Consider the following 20,904-nt stretch of genomic DNA (forward strand, 5'->3'; position numbering starts at 1 on the left):
ACGAAATGCTCGATACCCCAGCTCAACGACCCATATCCATCACACTCATGATGGCAGATTTCGAACCCTCAAAGCTGGGGACCAAGAACTACTGGGATCAGTTTTATGATCGCGAAAAGTTAAATTTCTTAGAAAATGATGACGACACTGGAGAGTGCTGGTTCGCCGATTCAGGCGCGGAGGAAAAAATGGTTGATCTTTTAGTGTCCTGCGATGAAGAAGGGGAGATAGACGGACGCTCTGCTAGTGTAATCGACTTGGGCACAGGCAATGGTCGGCTATTGTTTTCCCTGCGAGATGCGGGCTATGAAGGCGAATTTCTTGGAGTCGACTATTCTGAACCCTCGGTTGAGTTCGCTCGAATGGTTGCTGAGAAAGAAGGTCTGAGCGAAGGAATCAATTTCCTTCCAGCTGATATCCTTACGGACAATTCTTGGAACGTAGATGGCTTGAAGTGGGATATTGTTCTCGATAAGGGTACTTTTGATGCCATCTCACTCTCTGATTCGAAGTATGACGGTTTCTCCTCTACTGAGCGATACGTCGAGATGGTGAAAGATATGGTCAAGCCCGAGGGGATTTTTTTGATTACTTCGTGCAACTTTGCCGAGAGTGAACTGATTGGTCACATCGCGAGAGGCGGCGCATTTGAAGTGTGGCGGACTGCAGAGTATCCGTCGTTTGAATTTGGAGGAAGGAAGGGACAGACTGTTTGCACTATTGCATTCCGGCTAACGAAAAAAGAATAGAACATCTGTACTTGAAGCAGGTAATACCAGACACTAACCCATTTAATCCTCAACTACTCTTATAATTGCTTCAACTACGAAAATTGCATTCCAAAGCTGCCATGCTAATAGAATTTTCATTTGTTTACAATATATTACACTAGGAAATTACATGTATTGCTCCTTAGCCTATTCCGTTGGAATCAATTCCTTGATTTTATCGAATAGCTTTGCAGAGGTATCTCCGCTAGAAGTTCGCAAAGCATACTGTAGTGGCTTGCCGTTTTCTAATGCAGACAGCCGGACAAACTTTTCGCTTGACAGCGAGCTCTTCATACCCGACATCACCTCAAAGTTCTTCAGAAGCGGCAGATTGAGAATTACCTTGAGGACACCATCTGCACGCATAACAATTCGGTTTTTCGTAGTGCCATCCTCTAGCTTCATAGTATTCAAATGCAACGTTCCTACGCCTCTCTCTTTCCATCCCTGATCTGACTGTGTCAGATCCATCGCGTACAGCTTGGCTCGGCAAGAAAAGACAGAGTCCTCATTCTCCTCGCCAGTCTCAATTTTCTTTTCCTCAAGGGGAGTCTCAAGCTGAACGTATTGCTCCTTCGCTCCAGCGCTGCCTTCCTTCTCCTCCTCTTCCTTAGTTTCTTCTTCCCCATTGGAGTCAAAGATGTTCTTCTCCCCTCCCTGCTTCACTTTCGTATCAAAGATGTTCTCGGTAGCCTTAAAGGCACCACCAAATGCAAGACCAGATCCGAATATGGGTTTGCTTGAAACAGATTTCGCTACATCAGATGAAGATGATGGAGTATCAAAGATGTTCTTCCTCTCAGATCCGAATGACTTCCCAAACGCAAAACTCGACCCGAAGACAGGCTTTTTGGGCAGTTCGCTTTCCTCTTGATCTGGCGCAGCCTTGTCCGTTGCGTCTTTTTCGTTCGTGCTCTCTCCAGAAGGCTCCTCCTCATCTTTTGAATCAGCCTCATCCTTAGGCCGTTCGGTCTCAGGGTTGGTATTTGCCAAGGATACGGAGGGCTCAGGTGCGTCAGACTTCAATTCGACTGTTGGCTTAACTTCTTCCTCGGGTTTTTGCTTATCTTCAACGGCAGAATCTGCATTATTCACTTCATCTGATTCGGTAGGTGTTTTCTCTACAGCTTCTCTATCCTCCAACCGTGGGCTCTTGCGCCTTGAACTCTCCTCAATTGGATGCTCTACGTCATCATCCCTGGCTCGTTTCTTTGATTGTTCCTGATCTCCTGACATGTTTGATCCTACGCGCTGTTTGATGGCTGTTGAGAACTGGTGAGAAATAATTAATGGCGCTGCGCGCGCAGAACTAACCAGCCTAAATACGTATCGCGCTACCACGGTACGTTACAGGTTGCTCATTCTTCCTTCATTGAATTACCATGGTGTAGTAAGGCAAAAGAGGAATTCAGTTTAATTATAGTGGCTTATAATAGTAGCTTTGATATACGAAGATTGTGAAGGAATTAGTAACGATAGTAGAGCTGTGTTGTGTTATGCTTAGCGGGCCGTTATTTGGAACGCCTAGTGAAGCCGTGTCTGGAGGACCCGTCCAATATATCATTAAGTATAGCGCGAAATAGGTAGGAGTAGTAGAGAGAATGTGCATTTTATTTTATGGATATCTGTCAACCGTAACTGACCTTAACGCACGCGTCGTGACGCGTTGTCGCGCGAGTCGTTATGCAGGACCAGATCTAAAAACAAAAACGTAAACAAGCACTAACACGTAAAGTAAAAATTAAAAGATAGCCATTACGGCAAGGGCATACACACATTAAAGAAAAATGGTAGAAACTGTTGAATCGAATGATACTGAGCTGCCAGTGTTTTTACGGTTGAAGCCCAAACCAAGCTATGCTGGTGACGAACAGCCTTATTTGAAAGTGATCCCTGGGACACCTAGCATCAAAATCGATCCCCCAAAAGGTAGCCGGTACAAATCTGAAGACGTCTTTCATTTCTCGGGTATCTTTCGCGAGCCAAGCACCCAGCTGGATGTATACAAATCAGCGGTTTTCCCGCTGGTGCAAAGTACTCTGACAGATGGCGAGGACTCCATATTCTTTACAATGGGAGCATCGGGGTCTGGCAAATCGCATACGGTATTGGGGTACCGAAAGACTCCTGGAATGGTCCATATGGCAGTTGACACATTGTTCAAGTCTATTGGGCCGAATATCGCCGAATTTGATTTCGTCGAGTCGATCAGCGACAAGAATCCTCACCGATCATCCTCAGCAGTCGAGGCAGGGATATACCTTGACTGGAAGTCAGACTCCCCTAAAGTCTACTATCTGCCACATTCACTATATGCCGAAAAGACGGAGATAGACCCCAAGTATAACTATGGTGTCTATATATCTATGGTGGAAATCTACAATGACCGAATATTCAGCCTGCTGGATGATTCAACGAAACGGAGACCGCTTAACCTGAAGACCGATAGTAATGGAAAAGTCATTCTGAGCGACATGCAGAAAATCTTTGTTTCGGAGAAGGCAGAGGCATACAGGGTCATTGAACAAGGGCTGTCGGCACGAAAGGCCAATGCAACCGGGATGAACGAATCTTCGAGTAGATCTCACGCGTTCATCAACATTGAAGTCAAGAAAATTCCCAAGGACAGGCGATCAAAAAAGGTTCATTCATCGACGCTCACAATTGTTGACCTGGCCGGGTCCGAACGTAACAAAATGGCCAATACTGCTGGAATGGGGCTTGCCGAGTCTTGCGCAATAAACAAGTCGTTAATGCTGCTTGGACAGTGTCTACAGAGGCAGAGGGATAGAGAAAAAGGCCGGGATTCTGGGTTAAAAGGCGATTTCTCAATTTTCAGGAACAGCAAGCTTACGCATCTTCTGTTGTCCAACGTCTTCAACGCCAACTTCACTACAAAAGCGCTTCTGCTAGTCAATGTTGATCCGTACACTGACTTCAGCACCGCATCGCAGATTTTGAGATATTCTGCGCTTGCCAAAGATATTGAAATACCCAAGCGAGTATCGAATGGCTCTCAGGGAGCAGATTCCTCTGCAACGCTCGTCGAGTTAGACTGGCCTTCTGATAATGATAGAGAGAATAACGCCAACGAACTAATCCAACGCATAATTGCACTAGAGCAAGCCCTTCAAGAAGCAAACGAGAGGTGTCTACAAGTCGAAGAGGAAGTCAGAGAGGAGCTCAGCAACGAGACGGAAGAACGAATTGCCATGATCGAGCAAAAGTATCTTGACCAGCTAGACGAGGACTATGAACGGAACAAGCAATTGATGGACCAGAAGATTGAGTTGTTGGCGCAGACTGGGCTGGATATGAAACAGGATGTGCAATATTTAACTGAGCAGAATGAGCGATTGGCTAAAGAGAATAAGCAGCTTAAACATCAGCTGAGCAATACCCATGAATAGACGGTATTTCTAAGGGGCAGTTGTGTGTTCTCTAGAATAAGGGAAGCAAGGTATGGAGATCACGGACTTTCTTTATAATAAACAACTAAGTTGACATGATCTAGATAAATAAGCAACAGTTACAATTACACAGTTCGTCTATCCGACAGGAACCGGACAATTGGGCCCTGGCCAGTTACAGCAGTGGTCCTCTCAAACCACGAGAGCATAATACCGCCGTTACCATGAGCTTGGCCGATTGGAGAGCCCATTGCCTTATAAAGGTACTTGACCAGCACATTCTGCTGCTCCGCAGACAGGCTCTGGACAACACCTGTGATATCATTGGACTTGACAGAAGTAAGGATATCGACCACAGTTTTCAGATGCACCTCCTAAATCGCCACATATTAGCAAATCCATGCCATAACGACAATAAAAACCTACCTTCAAAGAATCTGTTCCGCCATAGGGTGGGTTGTCCAACGCAACTTGCAAGGCACCGGCAAAGTCGCCCTTTTGCAAGGTTTGACGGACCAATTGCGCCCGGCTAGAAATATCCTGCTCAGATACAGGGGGAAGATCTGGAATCAGATCTTCCTTTGTCAGAATATTATCTGGAATCAGAGCATCCACGTCAATCTTTCGAAAGTCCGACATTTTGTCGATGTTGGTAAGTGAACAGCACGGAGGAGGGGCCCAAGCCTCGTCAGTCTCGGGGTCCTAACTGTAATTGCAGGGGGAGAAGTTGGGACTTTCGCGCACACCACATCACCAAAATGCTAGATGTGAACGGCGACCATTGACATTCTTCGATCAAGATGAGCGCTGCTAACGAGGGGAATGCCCTTCTTCAGATATTTAGCATTGAGAATATACGTGTATTACCGGTAGTACTCCTGGGTACATCCTCTGCTGTACTTCCAGTTTGTATTTCTAGAGTGATCTACAGTTTGACCATTTGAACTATCCGGGGGATCTTTCACGTATTTGGTTCAAGGTTTAGCTAGATCTCTTTCCAGTCAGTTAGAAACCAGGTACGGTACTACAAATGTCAATAATTGAATTACAGGTCACGGGTCTTCATCCTCACTAATTCAACAAGGTACGTCTCCAATCCTGGCGACTCGACGCAATTAAGCGATGCAGCAAAAGACGATAATTTACCGGAACGTCACGCAAGTCACCAGCGGCTATAGAATCGGCAAATGCCACTCGTACTGGGTACAGATGAGGAGGATCTCCACATCGCATTTCGCTTATCACTACTGGTTAGTGGGCGAATAGCAATTTACTAATACTAAGGACGAAATTAACATGTTTGGAGTGATCAAAGAAGAGCAGCTCGGAAAGATAATTTATATAGAAAAAATAAAATAAACCGAGTATTGTAGGTAGGTAACAGTTTGTACAATTGAGGCTCAGAGCGTTGTGAAATGCGTTGGTGGTGAACCTTCTGGTACACTGTAATTGGTGGGCTCGCGCGGCCCCGAATTGGCCATTCAAAACCATCGAATAAGTAAGCGATCTTGAAACCCTTCGATGGCTACCCATCGTCGTTGATGGCTTTTGTGGACGTGTCTAGTGCTTTTATTCTGTATATATATCTTCATCGTGCCACATCTGTGCAGTGACCGGCGATCTTAATTCCCTTGAAACTATTTTTCTCCGTATACAGCGGTCTTCATTTTTAGAAATCATTTCTCTCTACCCTACAGCTCGGGATAAATTTTTTTAATATACAGAAAGTATGAGCCAGCATATAATTCACGCCCAGGGCGATAACATACTGGAAGAGTGTATAGGCCCCGAGCTTTCGAAGCAACGGGAGGAAAGATACAAACAGCTGTTCAACTCGCTGGATACCAATAAAAACCACGTGCTGGATGCTAGTGATCTGACGAAGCTGCTGGAAGATCGATACCAACCGCTGGACAACTTGGACGAAATTGTCGAGCAGCTCTATTGCACCATATCCAAGTCTGATAATGGGCTAATTGACTTTGAGCGATTCAAGCAGTACATGGCCGAGACCGAACACATCTTGGAGAAGACGTTTGAGACGTTAGACACCAAGAAGGACGGGCGGCTCGACTTCTATGAGATTAAGAATGGATTCGAGAAGCTAGACCTGCATGTGAGCGAAGAAAATGTGCGGCTGTTCTTCAATACCCTGGATACTGACGAGGACGGATACATTTCGCTCTACGATTGGAAGCACAACCTAATATTTATCCCGAACCAGGCAGGCTCTCCGCTGAAGGCAGCTTATTTATTTTTCATTGAGGAGCTTGATTTGTCCTCGGAAGGAGATGTGTTCGTGAGTTCAGAGACGCTTCATGGCGTAGGCTACTTCCTTGCGGGTGGCCTTGCGGGAGTAGTATCGCGAACCTGCACGGCTCCATTCGACCGGCTCAAGGTCTATCTCATTGCGCAGTCTGGCAGTGTCAAGTCAATGGCCAAAGCGACTGGCGGTAGTGCTTTGAAAACAGCTGCTGAGGGCGGAGTGAAATCAGCGATCGAAGGCGCCACAAAGGCTGTCACTAGCGAATCCCCTACTACTATTGGAGGCGCTATCCGGCACCTGTGGCGCCAAGGTGGCGTCCGCTCTTTCTTCGTGGGTAACGGCCTCAACGTTATCAAAGTGTTCCCCGAGTCAGCCATGAAGTTTGGGTCCTTTGAATTTGCCAAGCGGTTCCTTTGCCGTCTTGAAGGAGTCCCGGATACGAGTGAATTGTCCCGAGGAGCCACGTTCCTTGCAGGCGGTATTGGCGGTATGGTTTCTCAATTCACAATCTACCCCATTGACACACTAAAATTCAGAGTACAATGCGAGGCACAGTACTCCAGCAAACGAGGCAATCAGCTGTTAAAAGAAACAGTTCGAAAAATGCTCAACGACGGTGGTTTATCAATTTTCTACCGTGGTCTCTGGGTCGGTGTTTGTGGCATATTTCCGTTTGCCGCATTGGACCTGGGCACTTTCTCCGCGATGAAAAAAGCCTATGTGGCGAGCCAGGCTCGTACACAGGGGGTTGATCCAGCGGACGTTGAGCTGAATAATATGGCAGTGCTGACAATGGGCGCACTGAGTGGCAGTGTGGGTGCCTCCGTCGTCTACCCAATTAACCTGCTAAGAACACGACTTCAGGCCCAAGGCACCACAGCGCACCCTTACACCTATACCGGGTTCACAGACGTATTCCAGAAAACGGTTGCCCGTGATGGATATAAGGGTCTCTTCCGAGGCTTGGGTCCAAATCTCGCCAAGGTGGCTCCAGCTGTCAGCATCAGCTACTTGGTTTACGAAAATGCAAAGGCAACGATGAACCTGAGTTAAAAATTCTTTTTGCATCAAAATTTACGAAGACACGTGTATAACAAAAAGGAAAATAGACATTGCATAGAAATACATCCTAATTTACTATTTGTAAACATCACACTGTACAATGGACTAATCGTAGCCGACCTGAATCATCTTAGTCTTTTTCTTCTCTTCTTGGAGATAAGCATTGAAGCTTAAAGGGCCGATATCAGCAAAATGGATTGGTATAGTTCGAGGAGCACGAACTCTGGTAGTGTTGAACTTATGTCTATCAGCTGCTATCCAAGGAGACTCCTCAGAAAGTGCCTGCGGCTGAGTTGACGAGATCTCGCTGCAGTCATTATTCTCCATCAGCACGGTGAATGTCAGGCCTGTATCATCGGTGGTGATAGGGTTTGTTTCTGCCTTCGTAATTGTCGACACAAGAACTGTCCGGTATTGCTCATGGACGTCTCTCCAGGATATCGAAAACCCTTCCACCAGCTGACTCAATGGCAAGTCGAACTCTTTTTCCGTGGCAACTGGGAAGTTGCGTGTATCTAACGTAAATCGTTCAAGCGGCGAGTCTTTCGAGTCCAAGATTACTAGAGACCACTTCTTCACCGTACCGTCTTTAATGATTGAAATGGACGATATGGATAGGTTTTCAATCCATGAGCAAACTTCGGGATGCCTACAGCGATAAACAGTGGTTCCATAGTATCGATATGGCTCGAACAGCTCCTCTGGGTATATTTTTCTGATTCGGATTATGCAATGGATCCAGATTATCATGAACTGCTGGAACGAAATCATCAGTTCGGTCAGAGACAACGGCCCACTAACCGGCATTATTTTAATATCATGTAGGGCATAAAATTATCTGTTCAAATATGTTACCTGGCATACTTGTGTTAGGGGGCCGCTTCCATTAAGCTAGTTTGCAGTCGGTATATAGCCGATGCCAGTGGAGGATCTACGCGCCACGCGCGCGAGCCGCTTTAGGAAAATCAATTAACGCGTTCGCGACTCACCACTCACTCATTCCACTAAGCAATACATGACTATCCTACAAATCGATTTAAAATCTGTGCACCAGATATCTTCGGCGCAGGTGGTAGTTGATCTAGCTACCTGTGTCAAGGAACTAGTCGAAAATTCGCTCGATGCTGACGCAAAGTCTGTTGAAGTTCGATTCAAGAACTATGGGCTTGAAGGGGTAGAAGTGATCGATGATGGTACTGGAATAGACGAGACTGATTTTGATAGCATTGCATTAAAGAGCCACACCTCGAAAATTGCCAGTTTTGAGGATATCGATAGTGTCACCACCCTCGGGTTCAGGGGTGAAGCGCTCTCAGCGCTCTGCAATCTCTGTGACATGCAAATTGTCACTTGTACAAAGAAAGCAGTACCAAAGGCTACAAAAATAGTCTTTGATCGCCATGGGACAGTGAAGTCGAAAACTATATCTCCGGGAAAGAAAGGGACCTCTGTAATGATATCTAATATCCTGGCGGCAATTCCGGTTAGACGGCTAGACATGGAAAAGAACTACAAACGAGAGTTTTCCAAAGCCTTGACAATACTACAATCGTACGCTATAATTTGCGATAAGACCAAGATCACCGTCTCAAATACCACTTCAACAAAGAAGAAGTCTATCCAATATGCATCATCTGGAGCCAGTGTAAAAGAAAACATTGCCAATATCTTTGGAGCGGCTACTGCCGAATCGTTAAAAAGCTTTGACATTACTTTAGAATGGTCTTCCAAGTCTATTCTGAACAAGCTCAGGACTGGCGAAATGGAGAACCACTCGAACGCAAGAATCAGGGGATGGATTTCTCATTCTGCATTCGGGCAAGGGCGTCAGTCCAGTGATCGGCAGTTATATTTTGTCAATTCTCGTCCATGTTTACTTCCGCAAGTTGCTAAGGCCGTTAATGAAATTTACCGTCAGTTTAACACGATAGAATACCCTTTTGTCGTTGCAAATTTGCTGCTAGAACCTGGCATGTACGATGTCAATGTTAGTCCTGATAAGAGGACCATTCTTTTACATGACGAAGCGTTACTAGTTGAAAAGTTGAAGGAACAGTTAATTGAGTACTTTGAGAACTCTGACTATGTTCTTCCGAACAATGGTACGAATGACATTGCTAGCTCGCCAAGTAGCGACAATGTCGGCAATGACCGCTCCACTCGAAACCGAGTCCAGTCTTATCTCCCAGGCCCCACTGAAAAGGATGCTTACAACGAACCAGCGAGTGATAATCCCGCTGTCAGAAGATTTACGCAGGGTTCTCAATCTAGTGATGGTATTTCAAGCAGTCCTTTGGTGGAGACATCCCAAGCAGCAGTGTTTTCGTCAAGCTCAGGAGGCAGTAGTGGTAGTACTATCTCCAAAAAGCTACCTAGAGATGCGAGCATCCTTTCGAATACTGCAATGGACAGCCCTAAACGACGGAAAGTGGAGCCTGGAGTTTTTGAAATGTTTGCGGTTGGGAAAGAGGCCGTAGAAATGGAAGATGTTGAGGATGATGACAAGAATTATGAAGTAATCGAAGAGAATGCGACTGATGCATTGGTTGATGAAGTGGATGTAACTCATGAAGTGGTGGAGGAAGAGGACATCATCATGGACAACATCACGATGGGTAATGGGAAGCAACCAATAAAAGAGAAGGGGAGTGAAGAGGTTATTGAAGAGACAGGTGGAATGACCCATGTTGAAGATACCGAAATTAATGCTCTGGAGATACAAGAAGAGTCTATCGAATATGCTGCATCGGAAGTGTCAGAGGACATTGAATTATTCGTGACCAAGGGCAAATCAGTGGAACCTAGAGAAAAGAGCGAACCAAAGGAATCTGACGCCAATTCGCACTACAAGGGCTACGAGGAAGAGGAAACTGAAGTCAGCGCCGATGAACCAATTCCAGCAACGTTTTCTGCTATCGATGATCCTGATTATGTTCCTGATATACCGCAAACAATCGAACCGAAACGGGAGTTCTCTGAGATAGCCAGACCAAGCTCAGTTTCTGATATGCGAAAGCAGCTGGCACTGCTTCATTGCAAATCACGAACGAAGCAAAGGACCTTGAATTTGAGCGAGAAGTCCAAGGTATCGCTTTCGTCCCTAAAACACAAGCTTTTAACTAAGAGGCAAGCTACGTCACCGGCAATTCCAAGGGACGAAATATCTGCTACAAGCATTTCACATCAAAATCAGAGCGAAGCTGAGAATATTTTGAGTTTGACCATCCAAAAAGACGATTTTACACGAATGAAAGTAATTGGGCAATTCAATCTAGGGTTTATTCTTGTGACAAAGAAGCGACAGAACTCCGACAAAATCGATATATTCATTGTTGATCAGCATGCAAGCGACGAGAAGTTTAATTTTGAAAAGCTGCAAAGAGAGACCCGCATCCAGCAGCAACCGTTAGCTGCGCCCCGGCCTCTGAGTTTAACTGCTGTTGATGAAATTATTGTAACCCAGAACCTCGAGATATTTGAGAGGAATGGCTTCAAGGTATCTGTCGACGAAGGAGCTTTTCCGGGGTCGAAATGTAAGCTGACAGCTGTCCCGATGAGCAAGACAACTATATTTGACGAGCGGGACTTCCAAGAGCTCGTTAACTTAATCGAGGATGCTCCCGGGAATCCCGCAGTCAGATGCTCGAAAGTAAGGGCCATGTTTGCGATGAGGGCGTGCCGAAGCAGCATCATGATTGGAATGCCTTTGCAAATGAGTGCGATGCAGAAAGTCGTCCGTCAGCTCGCTGGTCTCGATAAACCATGGAACTGCCCCCACGGTCGTCCAACGCTACGTCACCTTACAAGCTTGGATAGCGGTAACAAACCAGCATCCTAATTAGAATCACAGACAGCTAATAAAAGGTTCATCTCTCTATCATTACGTACTCTTCATAATTCCAGATACTTGAAGCATCAAGGTCAAAATCTGCAAATGCTCATCCGACCCGTCTACCAGGTCCTTGTCAACTTCAGACAGCACCATAGCAATATCACTCTTTTGATTGGAGCTCAACAACTGGTCCTTAAGAATGAGATCATCATGCAATTGAACGATAAGCTGAGTAGCTGACCAGCCAGCATGAACAAGGTCGTTCACCTTTGCTTGCACGTCCTTCACAGTTCCATTTCTAGCTGTACCAATTAGCTCATCAACAGTGGTCGACGGAACAGTCCCGGAGACCTCGTTAATAGTACCTGCGGTGATTCGCGGTGTACTTCCTGGTGCTTTATGCAGTCTAGCTGAGGATTGCAGCAGGGTTATTGCGCGTCGCAGGTCCCCTCCAGACACGTCTAAAAGTTTAATTAGCGCTTCTGGCTCAATGTTAAGCTCTTCATTTTGAGAAATGTATTCAAGGCGTTGGAGGGCATTGGAAGCATCCAAGCTCTTGAATCGGAACTTTGAGCATCGAGACGCCAGAGGGTCGATGATCCGCGTCACGTAGTTACAGATGAGACAGAAGCGAGTAATTTTAGAGTAGTTCTCCATCGTGCGTCTCAGTGCCGACTGTGCGTCTGCAGTCATGGAGTCGGCCTCATCGAGGATGATGAGCTTGTATGGTGGGCAAGGGTAGTTTTTTCTCGCCTCCTCGCTGGGTTTGGAAATAGCAATTCGGGCAAAGTTCTTGACTTTTTCTCTGACAATTGAGATACCTCTTTCATCCGATGCATTAAGCTCTAGAACTCGCGATCTAATAAGTTCTGGGCCATATAGTTCTTTAGCCAGCGCGAGGATAGTAGAAGTCTTACCGGTTCCTGGAGGACCGTAAAAGAGCATATGTGGGAGCTGAATTGTTAATCTCTGCGGCATTTGGGTAGTTTAGCCATTAACTTACGTTGTTAGATTGCATTGTTCTTTTCAAAATAGCCACGGTATGATCTTGAGCGGCGACATCGTCAAGCTTCTTTGGACGGCTAGATCGTTAGACAATCGCTTTACATCAGCAAAATTGGAAACTTACTATTTCTCGACCCAAGGAGCACTAGACGGAGGTCCCGAAACTTTTGAAGTAGAACTAGACACGAGCGCTGACATTTGATCTGGATACTTCAATTAGCATTGGTGAAAAAAAGAGAGACGCGTTAATTGGGACGGCGGCGCGTCTTACTTCTGGGTAAACTAACCATGGTTAATTTGCCCGGATATATTCTCGCGCGCACTCTTGGTGCAGAAAGCGAGTACGTAGTCAAAGTGGTGAGAATCAGTAGGGGCCAGGGTACCCATTGGATCATGCGATCCAGCGCGCGGAATTTAGTTTGGCTTGAAATATCAAGCAATCTTTAATCGGTGGAGATGTGCTAGCCGTAACTGTAGTAGTGCGTCTCCTCAACGTACATCACAAGAGAGCATGTAGCCCAGACATAATTCAGAAATGGTCCAGTTTTCAAGACCAAAAATAAGAATCATGGTACCAGGCCTAAAAATTTTGGTATTAAACAATTATCAATTTCTAAGCGCAGTATCGACATTTTATTAACTATTTGAGTTCTGCGGCATGTTTATTTTTGGAGTGCCTTTCACGCGGCTCGGTGAGGCTCAAAATCGACGCGCAGGCGTGCAAAGGCGGAACTACTTAAGGTTCGATCCCGGAGTCAGTTACAGAAGAGGGGGGGGGGGGGGGGGGGGGGCGAAAACCTAATCCCAGCCGCGGAACATCTACGAAGTACTCGCCAGCCTTGTGGCGACAGCTCCCAATACCAGTGGCATACCGGGGACGGTTGCCTCTGACATGAACATGAAGAGACAAAACCTAGGCCTTGACGATCGAGCATGTGGGAGGTGTATATTTTTGCCCTGTAAAAGCGTAACACGCACGAACCTGGGCCAAAGTGCTACGTTGGTAACCTCGCCCATTTTTTTTTGTTTTCGGCTCGCGGAGCTGCAGCTCCGCAATACACATAATGCTCCGCGGGATAATGTGGGGCCATAACTGCTCCATTGCGGGACTTAAAACGCCATAGTGAGGTGATAAAAGTTCATGCGTGTCGAACCGTGCGCCGCGGTCAGCGCGGCGTGCTCTTTCCCCGGATCGAGGGGGCGGATCCGATGCTGGACAATGTGTCGACTCCGCGGTGTATCCGTCGGCCTGCGCCGCACCTCATAACCATCTGCAGGATCCAAAGAGCATGTCTCACAATCCTTCCTAAAATGGTTTTTTTTTGTTGAACGGCTGAAGATCAGCGAAGCTAAAATTTCCATTGCGAAGATTATAAATTCGCCGTTCCCCTATGGTTTCTTGGCAGGCAAAAAGAGAATTTCGACAAGAGTATATGTGATTGAGAGGTTAAAAAGAAAAATACAGAAATATGAACGGCTACAAGGAAGAGGAACGACAGAGCTTCGACGACTTGGTGGCCACCCAGAGTGCTGGGGTAAGCACTATTAAGACCGACTTTGATAAGCATCAGATAACTGCATATCACGGAGATGAGGCCAATGATAAGTACCTACGTGATAGCAGCCACAACATTGTGTTAAAGCGTGAGATCAGCAACCCGAACGCAACATTCCCTGATGATGACGAGCCGCAGCTTGCATATGAGAGTATGCCTCCGCCGCCGGCGAAGCCTCTGGCTCCCATCGAGTCGGCTTCTGGCGAGAACGGAAGCGAGCTGGACGAGGGAGAGGGCTTTCCAGAAGGCGGGCTGAGAGCATGGCTCGTGTCGTTTGGTGCCTGGTGTGCGATGACGATGACATTTGGCATGGTTAACACGGCTGGGTTTCTGCAGGCGTGGATCACGGAACATCAGCTCAAGGGCATCAGCCAATCGAAGATTTCGTGGATGTTTTCCATCTACGCGTCCTTGCTGTTCTTCGGTGGTATCCAGGTCGGGCCAATTTTTGACAAGTACGGACTCAAGTTCGTGCTTATCCCGGGGTGCATCGGCTCTGTAGCGTCGGTCTTCATTCTTAGTGTCTGTAAGGAATACTACCAGTTCATGCTCGGATACGGCGTGCTGGGCGGCATTGCGGCCTCTCTTGTCTTCACCCCGAGCATCGCATCCGTAGGGCATTGGTTCTACTACCGCCGAGGATTGGCAACCGGCATTTCAGCCACTGGCGGCGCAGTAGGCGGCCTCGTATTCCCGCTGGCTATGAATAAGATGGTCGGCGAAATTGGCTTTGGCTGGACCGTGCGAGTGATTGGCTTCGTTGTTCTCGCTCTGGCCATTGGCTCCATACTCACGCTGAAAACCCGGATCAAGGCAAAAGAGGGGTCTAATGCGACTATGGATCTGACGCGATTCAAGGATTTGCGATTCCTGTTTACGACTCTTGGAATTTTTATGATTGAGTGGGGCATCTTTGTGCCGGTCAACTATATTACCACCTATGCCCTTGCTAACGGCATGGATGCCAGCCTCGCGTACAAGCTCACAGCATTTTTGAGCGTTGGCTCGATTCCTGGTCGATTCCTGCCGGGGTGGATTGCAGATAAGTGGGGCCGGTTTAACACTATGATTGTAACGGCTCTGCTGTGTTCTATTGTCTGCTTCTGCCTCTGGATTCCAGCGGGTTCCAACCAAGGAGCCATTATTGCATTCTCAGTTTTGTTTGGTGTCTTGTCCGGTACCGGTATTTGTTTGACGCCAGTGTGCATTTCTCAGATCTGTCGTACCGAGGACTACGGCACTGCCTATGGCACCTGCTACTCGTTTGTGTCCTTTGGTGTACTAACCGGTCTTCCAATTGCCGGTGCAATTCTCGAGAGCATGAATGGAGACTACAAAGGTTTGATTGCCTTCTCCGGTGCGACTTACTTCGTTGGCTCCGTCTTCTTCCTCATTGCGAGAATCATTGGTGGTGGTGCAAAGCTGAGAAAGATTTACTAACCGCTCGTTTTTTTAAAAAAAATTCTGTTATCGTCGTTTGACTCCTGTTATGAGCTATAGATTTTTTTAATGTTTAAATAACTATTAATGTTTAAATGCATCTAACATTTAGTTACGATTCATTTTTACCTGTATGCTGCATTATGCGGTAAATTCGTAGAAAGAGTAATAAATATGGCAATTTTATACACATGTTACAACTAATAGCGCCGCCGGGGGGACTCATATCGTTTTCGATCTTTATGATCACTATCGCGCCCTCGGTAGCTGCTACCTCCATTTCGATAATCCTGCCGGCTTCCTCCTCCTCCGCCGCCACCGCCGCCTCGGTAGCTATTGTATCGAGTAGATGGCCGCCGGTCGTCTCGTCGGTCGTCGCGCCGTTCGTCGCGCCGATCATCTCGATCTCGACGTCCTCCTCCATCTCTAACATTCCGCCTAGGACCACGAGGACTCGAATTCCTCATACGGTCTCGTAATAGAGCTTTAGTGTAATGCCTTCCTCCTAGGCCCCCTGCAAGCTTCCTTGGCCGCCAGTTTTTCACGGTCCGTCCCCGTTCTACGTCTACCAATATTTTCCTGCCGTGGATTTTCATGCCGTTCGTCTCTTCATAAGCAGCTAAATACACAGTTAGTTTTTAGTTAGTTCCAGCAAATAATATTCACTTACCTTTTAAATCTCTTTCGCGCTGGTACACGACGAAGGCATACCCTCGAGATTTGCCAGTTTTGTTATCGGTCACGATGCGCACCCGTTCTATAGGTCCAAACCTTGCGAATTCGCGCTCCAGGTCTTGCTCAGTAGTCTCATATGACAGTCGTGCGATAAACAGCGTACTGAATGGGTCCCCACGTACGTGGGGATCTGATCTCGGGTCCCATGATGCAATCCGCTCCTTCAGCGTGCGTGCGTGCTCCTCTTGCTGCGCTTTTTTCTCCTTCTGCTGTTTCTGCAGCCAGCTTTCGGTTGGCACGTAATTGGGGTCTGGTTTTCTCAATTCCTCGAGGTATGCCGCGACGCCTTCGATAGGCTTAGTTTTGCGATGCTCTGGCGGTATATCCGAGGGAGGAGCATATTTCAACGGCGGCCTTGGTTTAAACAGGTTTGCCAGGTGCAGAGGCAACCGCTTCACATCGGTCTATAAATACACGAATTAGTAGCGGCTTTATCGTTTTAAAGTGAAACTTACCATTACTATCAGTTACCGGTATTATTTGTACGAGTCGATCTTGGTGAATATGATAAATGTGTGGTGATATTTCACTAATTTTTGGGTGATGTTGTTGCACGCGCGCATTGGTCCCAATATTTTATAATTACATAACCATCATGCGAATGGGCGATTTGACATTCGGCATTAGTGACAATTGAACGACGTCATCTCAAAGGTGTCGGTGAAGCTGCGTAAACCAGCGGCTACATAGTAGCTATTAACTCCGGCCCGTGGATACTGCGAGCCTCGTCTGAGGACCCTTGTTTTTTTTTTTTTTTTATTCGTACAGAACACGAGGGTCCATTGAACACGAAGGTCCATTAAACACGAAGGTCCATTAAAGGCCACTCTGGTACGTACACGTGTACGATGCCCGACAATTGCGGTGTTTGGCAAATATTCGCTATGGGCATAATGGATATACGGGAGACATCCGACCCGATCGAAACCCCACTTGCGCATGCCTTGTACATGGCGCTTTTCGCCCTATTCACTCCTGTTCCTGAAAGCTCACTGTCTCCGCATAACCGACTGGTGCACTGACTCAGCCCCACTAGTACGTACCTTGCTCGGGTTTCTGGAAACCTATAGCACGACTATGATAAAGTACCAGTAGCCATCTCTTGATCGCCTTAAACAAAGTGGTTTTTTACAAGCCTTAATGGCCGCAAAGCTTTACAGAGCGACATGTATCGGGTGACTACGGGGCCTTTACATTTGACTACTGTACGCTGATCAGAGCGTCCCACCCCTCACTCATACAGTCGTTTATGAATCTCATTTCCCGTGACTTCCGAACTTTACTACGGTTTCTACGTACCCTGTTACTCTCTGCTGGGGACCGATTTCCTGCGTAGCAGACCTGGGCATGGGGGCAGCCAGAACGCGGCCTGCCGAAATCGCCTTTGACGTCCGATCTTCCCCACACTCCACTGTATTCGGTCAAAAAAAGAAGAACATCCGAGGTGAGCCTCATTTTAAGTCACGATTGAGAATTGATGAGAAGAGAAAACATGGTCTAGAAGTAGATAAGACCCAGAGATACGACGAGATGACTTACAACAGGGCGTCCCCTCTCCGCCTCTCTGTTAAGTCCAAAGGTTAAGTATAGCTCCCCCACAGTGGGCAAAGCCGCATGAAATGCGCGGTTTGCTGATCCGCTCCGGTGTTAGGGGCACCGATTGTCCGGAGGAGGGGTGGCGGTTAACATATGTCAGATAGCTTCGGGGATCGTCGCTTTTTCTTTCATATAACAACAAGATACTTGCCATCATCGTCGCCAAAACAGCGTGATATATTTTAACTATTTTTCCCACTCCTTTTCATTTTATCATTTTACTCTTTTTCCCATCTACACGTACTCTTATTTTCCGTTGTTGTTGTTGTTGCGTAAAGCCTCGCCACCGTCTTAGGAGCGTAGCATCTTGGTAGTACTGTTTTTTTTTTGTGTGTGAGTTATATGCGTATTGAAGTCTGATTCGTGGTTTCCAACTATATTCAACCGCGGTACTACACCAATTACTACGTACAACTTCGCAGGGATCCCGTTTGCCACGACAGCAGGGGTAGTGATTGTGCGTAAACTCAAAAATAAAACTGCCTCGAGTGTTGAGTTGTATCGTACTGCCGGCCCGCGGCTAAACTTACACTAGTTGGCAACAAAACAAGTTTTCTTGGCCGAGCCGCGTTTAGGGCGATTGACAAAAAAAAGCTTGTACTATCTCAGTGGTGTATCTACTGCTTGGACCCTTCCGCCTCGTTCCTATTGGGTGATCCGGTCTCCGATCAAATCTATCCATTCGACGAAGCGATGAGCGACAATAACGGAAACGTGTCCACCGGCCTCAGTGCCGGACCGAGCTCCGTGCTTTTCTATGTTGCGCTTGGAATTGGCATTGTATTCGCCAATTTATTGTAAGTAACCTTTGATCCCCTCCCCCCTTCCTGTTCCCCTTCTTTTTCTTTTCGTCACAATGCAGCAGCCCTTTTGTACCTACATCCGGTGCCAAAACAATCTCATCCAGCCTTCTTCGAGGATTGCACATCTCTATCTCGCCAAAAAGCCCGAGAGAAGGGAGAAGGCCGCTGGGCAATATTCGGAGCCTGCTTTAAGGCACTGTCTATTGCGCAATATGGGCACTTTTCTCTGTCTCTGCTGAGGGACTATCCTCGCCTAAAACGCACCTCTTGTCTCTCCTTTAGTGGAGATGGTTACACCATTCTGGGTACTGTAGTGCCCGGCCGCCTTAGCCCGCTGCTCCGGGCAGTGAAAAGGACGGGTGTTGGGAGCGGAGGTTGCTTTTTGGCATGTGTGTGGGTCCGGTATTACTCTGCAAAACAGGGTAATATTTCCCGAGAGAGGAGATAAAACCGTTGAAACCAATCTATGGGGTGGGTTAAAAAAAAAAAAAAATTAGTGCGGGTAACGGGAGCTGCTTGTGTGTTCCTGTATGGGGGACACATATCGACGCAGTCGAACGCTTCCTTCCTTCTATTTTTTGCATTCGCCTGCTCATCCCACATGAGTAGACTGTGGTTGCATTAGCTCTATTGGAGAAGCTTTTTATCCCTCTTTCATATACACAACCAGTCGTTTCTGTTTTATCTCTCGACTCGAGGACCTTGAATCTTTTTATTTTATTTCCGTCTTGGCCGAGACTGTGTAACCGAAAGAAAAAGAGGAGAAAATGGGGGTGGCCAATGTTGCTGTCGACTGCCTCTCTTTTTTGTTGGACATTATCACTAACACTCTGCGGTCACTAATCACCATCTTGTTGGTGTTTGTGACCTTTATTCCATACAGTGCATTCATGGGGTTTAGATACTTCTGCCGACGAAGAAGACATCCCGAGCAGTTTGCGGCCGCCCAGCAGCAGGCTCGGACCCAGTACCGCGGCGTGCGGAGAAAGAAGAAGCCCAAGCTCATGACCATGGACGAGGTCAACGAGAAATTCCCAATCATGCCGTTCAAGTTGGCTAAGCCGAACGCTGCCGCGTCGTCCGACGACGCGTTGCTGCACCGAGCCCCAACCGTTCACGAAGAGGACGGCGAGGAAGAACACAAGTCGGCCTTTGCGACTGTTACTACCGTCCCCATCGAGGACACCAACCAGCAGCAGCAGCAGCAGCAGACTGAGCAGCCCACGGTGGTGCGAAGCGCCTTGAACACCATGAGCCGTATCATGGAGCCCATTGAACGGCGTTCGATGGAACGGCGTTCGATTGACCGGCGCTCGATGGATCGGGTCTCCGCCCCGCAGCGGCTGGAGTCTCGCAAGGATGACATTACCTCAGTGCCCAACACTCCAATTGGCACCAGCTTCGACAAGGGTCCAGACCTCGAGGCACAGACCGTCGAGGAGGAGCATGCAAGCAGCAGCGACTCGGCTGAGGATGAGGATGAGGTCCCGCAGCTGGGGTCTGTCGACGAGGACATTTGTGCCATTTGTATCGACGCTATGGAAGACCACGAGGATGTGCGACTGCTCACTTGCAAGCACGTATTCCATGCTGAATGCATCGACCCATGGCTAACGGTGCGACGCGCATGCTGCCCACTCTGTAAGGCAGACTACTACATCCCTAAACCGGAGGCCCAGTCCCCTGAAAACGACCCTTCGCAGCAGGCTCCGCCCCCATCGCGACGTCACCGCGCGTTGCAGAATATCTTTGGCATGGGGTCGCGAAGAAACCGACAGCAGCAGGAGCAACCGGCTACTCCAGACCCCGCACATATCCGGGATGACTCTCGGGCAACTGAGCTGGTTGTTATTAACAACCCTCAACCACAGCAGCAGGTACAGGTAACCGCTTAATTAGCGGGGGTTAACTGCAGCTGCTGCTGAAGGATAACGAAAAAAGAAAAAGAGCGGGGCTTTTTATGATGATGCTGGCTGGACTGCATACACTTCCTTTGCATACGAATCCTTTGATGACACTCCTTTATTTATACATGCACTTTTTATATTATCTATGCTATATGTTGTTACGTTTTATGCGAGTTGTTTTACCTACATATTCCCACCTGCCTCTCCCGGGGAACCACCCGCAACAAAAGTCGGGACTTAGTACCACAGGGTGCGAAAATGCATCAGAAAGCAGCAGAAACATACTTCTTTTTAATATCTATCGGTACACCTGGTATACGATGAGCACATGATTTCTGCTTCTAAACGCGTCAATAACACCGGTGCAGGCCGTAAAAAGCCTAAGCGCAGTCTTCTGGACATAGAAGATGGCATCGAAGTGAAGATGGAAGAAAGAAAGGAAGCAAAGTCACGGCTATAATGAAATATATGCGAGATTATCCACGAACACATTTAACAACCCTTTTAGACAAAGTGGTAAAT

The 20,904-nt window shown here is 47.3% G+C and overlaps 11 protein-coding genes across 11 annotated transcripts; 6 read left to right on the plus strand and 5 right to left on the minus strand.

The window, feature by feature from the left end:
- Positions 1-50: 50 nt before the first annotated feature.
- EFM4 (Efm4p) lies at positions 51-749 on the plus strand (the record flags this gene model as incomplete). The annotated part of the gene is made up of 1 exon (XM_076685200.1): positions 51-749. One exon carries the CDS (start codon positions 51-53, stop codon positions 747-749), a length of 699 nt encoding a protein of 232 aa, XP_076540595.1.
- A 168-nt stretch (positions 750-917) lies between these two features.
- On the minus strand, positions 918-2,006 carry YRB2 (Yrb2p; the record flags this gene model as incomplete). The annotated part of the gene is made up of 1 exon (XM_076685201.1): positions 918-2,006. The coding sequence occupies one exon, from the start codon at positions 2,004-2,006 to the stop codon at positions 918-920; it is 1,089 nt and encodes a 362-aa protein (XP_076540596.1).
- Positions 2,007-2,557: 551 nt separating this feature from the next.
- On the plus strand, positions 2,558-4,180 carry TRVA0_022S01574 (uncharacterized protein; the record flags this gene model as incomplete). The annotated part of the gene is made up of 1 exon (XM_076685202.1): positions 2,558-4,180. One exon carries the CDS (start codon positions 2,558-2,560, stop codon positions 4,178-4,180), a length of 1,623 nt encoding a protein of 540 aa, XP_076540597.1.
- Positions 4,181-4,305: 125 nt separating this feature from the next.
- Positions 4,306-4,819, minus strand: ARC15 (Arc15p; the record flags this gene model as incomplete). Its single annotated transcript, XM_076685203.1, has 2 exons — positions 4,306-4,554; positions 4,607-4,819. 2 exons carry the CDS (start codon positions 4,817-4,819, stop codon positions 4,306-4,308), a joined length of 462 nt encoding a protein of 153 aa, XP_076540598.1.
- Positions 4,820-5,909: 1,090 nt separating this feature from the next.
- SAL1 (Ca(2+)-binding ATP:ADP antiporter SAL1) lies at positions 5,910-7,499 on the plus strand (the record flags this gene model as incomplete). Its single annotated transcript, XM_076685204.1, has 1 exon — positions 5,910-7,499. The coding sequence occupies one exon, from the start codon at positions 5,910-5,912 to the stop codon at positions 7,497-7,499; it is 1,590 nt and encodes a 529-aa protein (XP_076540599.1).
- Positions 7,500-7,613: 114 nt separating this feature from the next.
- On the minus strand, positions 7,614-8,315 carry TRVA0_022S01640 (uncharacterized protein; the record flags this gene model as incomplete). The annotated part of the gene is made up of 1 exon (XM_076685205.1): positions 7,614-8,315. One exon carries the CDS (start codon positions 8,313-8,315, stop codon positions 7,614-7,616), a length of 702 nt encoding a protein of 233 aa, XP_076540600.1.
- Positions 8,316-8,523: 208 nt separating this feature from the next.
- PMS1 (ATP-binding mismatch repair protein) lies at positions 8,524-11,346 on the plus strand (the record flags this gene model as incomplete). The annotated part of the gene is made up of 1 exon (XM_076685206.1): positions 8,524-11,346. The coding sequence occupies one exon, from the start codon at positions 8,524-8,526 to the stop codon at positions 11,344-11,346; it is 2,823 nt and encodes a 940-aa protein (XP_076540601.1).
- A 42-nt stretch (positions 11,347-11,388) lies between these two features.
- Positions 11,389-12,732, minus strand: RFC2 (replication factor C subunit 2; the record flags this gene model as incomplete). Its single annotated transcript, XM_076685207.1, has 4 exons — positions 11,389-12,294; positions 12,344-12,422; positions 12,470-12,548; positions 12,633-12,732. 4 exons carry the CDS (start codon positions 12,730-12,732, stop codon positions 11,389-11,391), a joined length of 1,164 nt encoding a protein of 387 aa, XP_076540602.1.
- Positions 12,733-13,814: 1,082 nt separating this feature from the next.
- On the plus strand, positions 13,815-15,341 carry MCH4 (MCT family MFS transporter; the record flags this gene model as incomplete). The annotated part of the gene is made up of 1 exon (XM_076685208.1): positions 13,815-15,341. One exon carries the CDS (start codon positions 13,815-13,817, stop codon positions 15,339-15,341), a length of 1,527 nt encoding a protein of 508 aa, XP_076540603.1.
- Positions 15,342-15,541: 200 nt separating this feature from the next.
- Positions 15,542-16,534, minus strand: SNP1 (U1 snRNP complex subunit SNP1; the record flags this gene model as incomplete). The annotated part of the gene is made up of 3 exons (XM_076685209.1): positions 15,542-15,960; positions 16,012-16,480; positions 16,532-16,534. 3 exons carry the CDS (start codon positions 16,532-16,534, stop codon positions 15,542-15,544), a joined length of 891 nt encoding a protein of 296 aa, XP_076540604.1.
- A 1,831-nt stretch (positions 16,535-18,365) lies between these two features.
- TRVA0_022S01750 (uncharacterized protein) lies at positions 18,366-20,370 on the plus strand (the record flags this gene model as incomplete). Its single annotated transcript, XM_076685210.1, has 2 exons — positions 18,366-18,469; positions 19,359-20,370. 2 exons carry the CDS (start codon positions 18,366-18,368, stop codon positions 20,368-20,370), a joined length of 1,116 nt encoding a protein of 371 aa, XP_076540605.1.
- Between the last annotated feature and the right edge of the window lie 534 nt (positions 20,371-20,904).

This window comes from Trichomonascus vanleenenianus, assembly GCF_965637985.1.
Source record: "Trichomonascus vanleenenianus strain CLIB 3782 genome assembly, contig: TRVA0_022S, whole genome shotgun sequence".
In the NCBI taxonomy this organism is placed as follows: Eukaryota; Fungi; Ascomycota; class Dipodascomycetes; order Dipodascales; family Trichomonascaceae; genus Blastobotrys; species Blastobotrys vanleenenianus.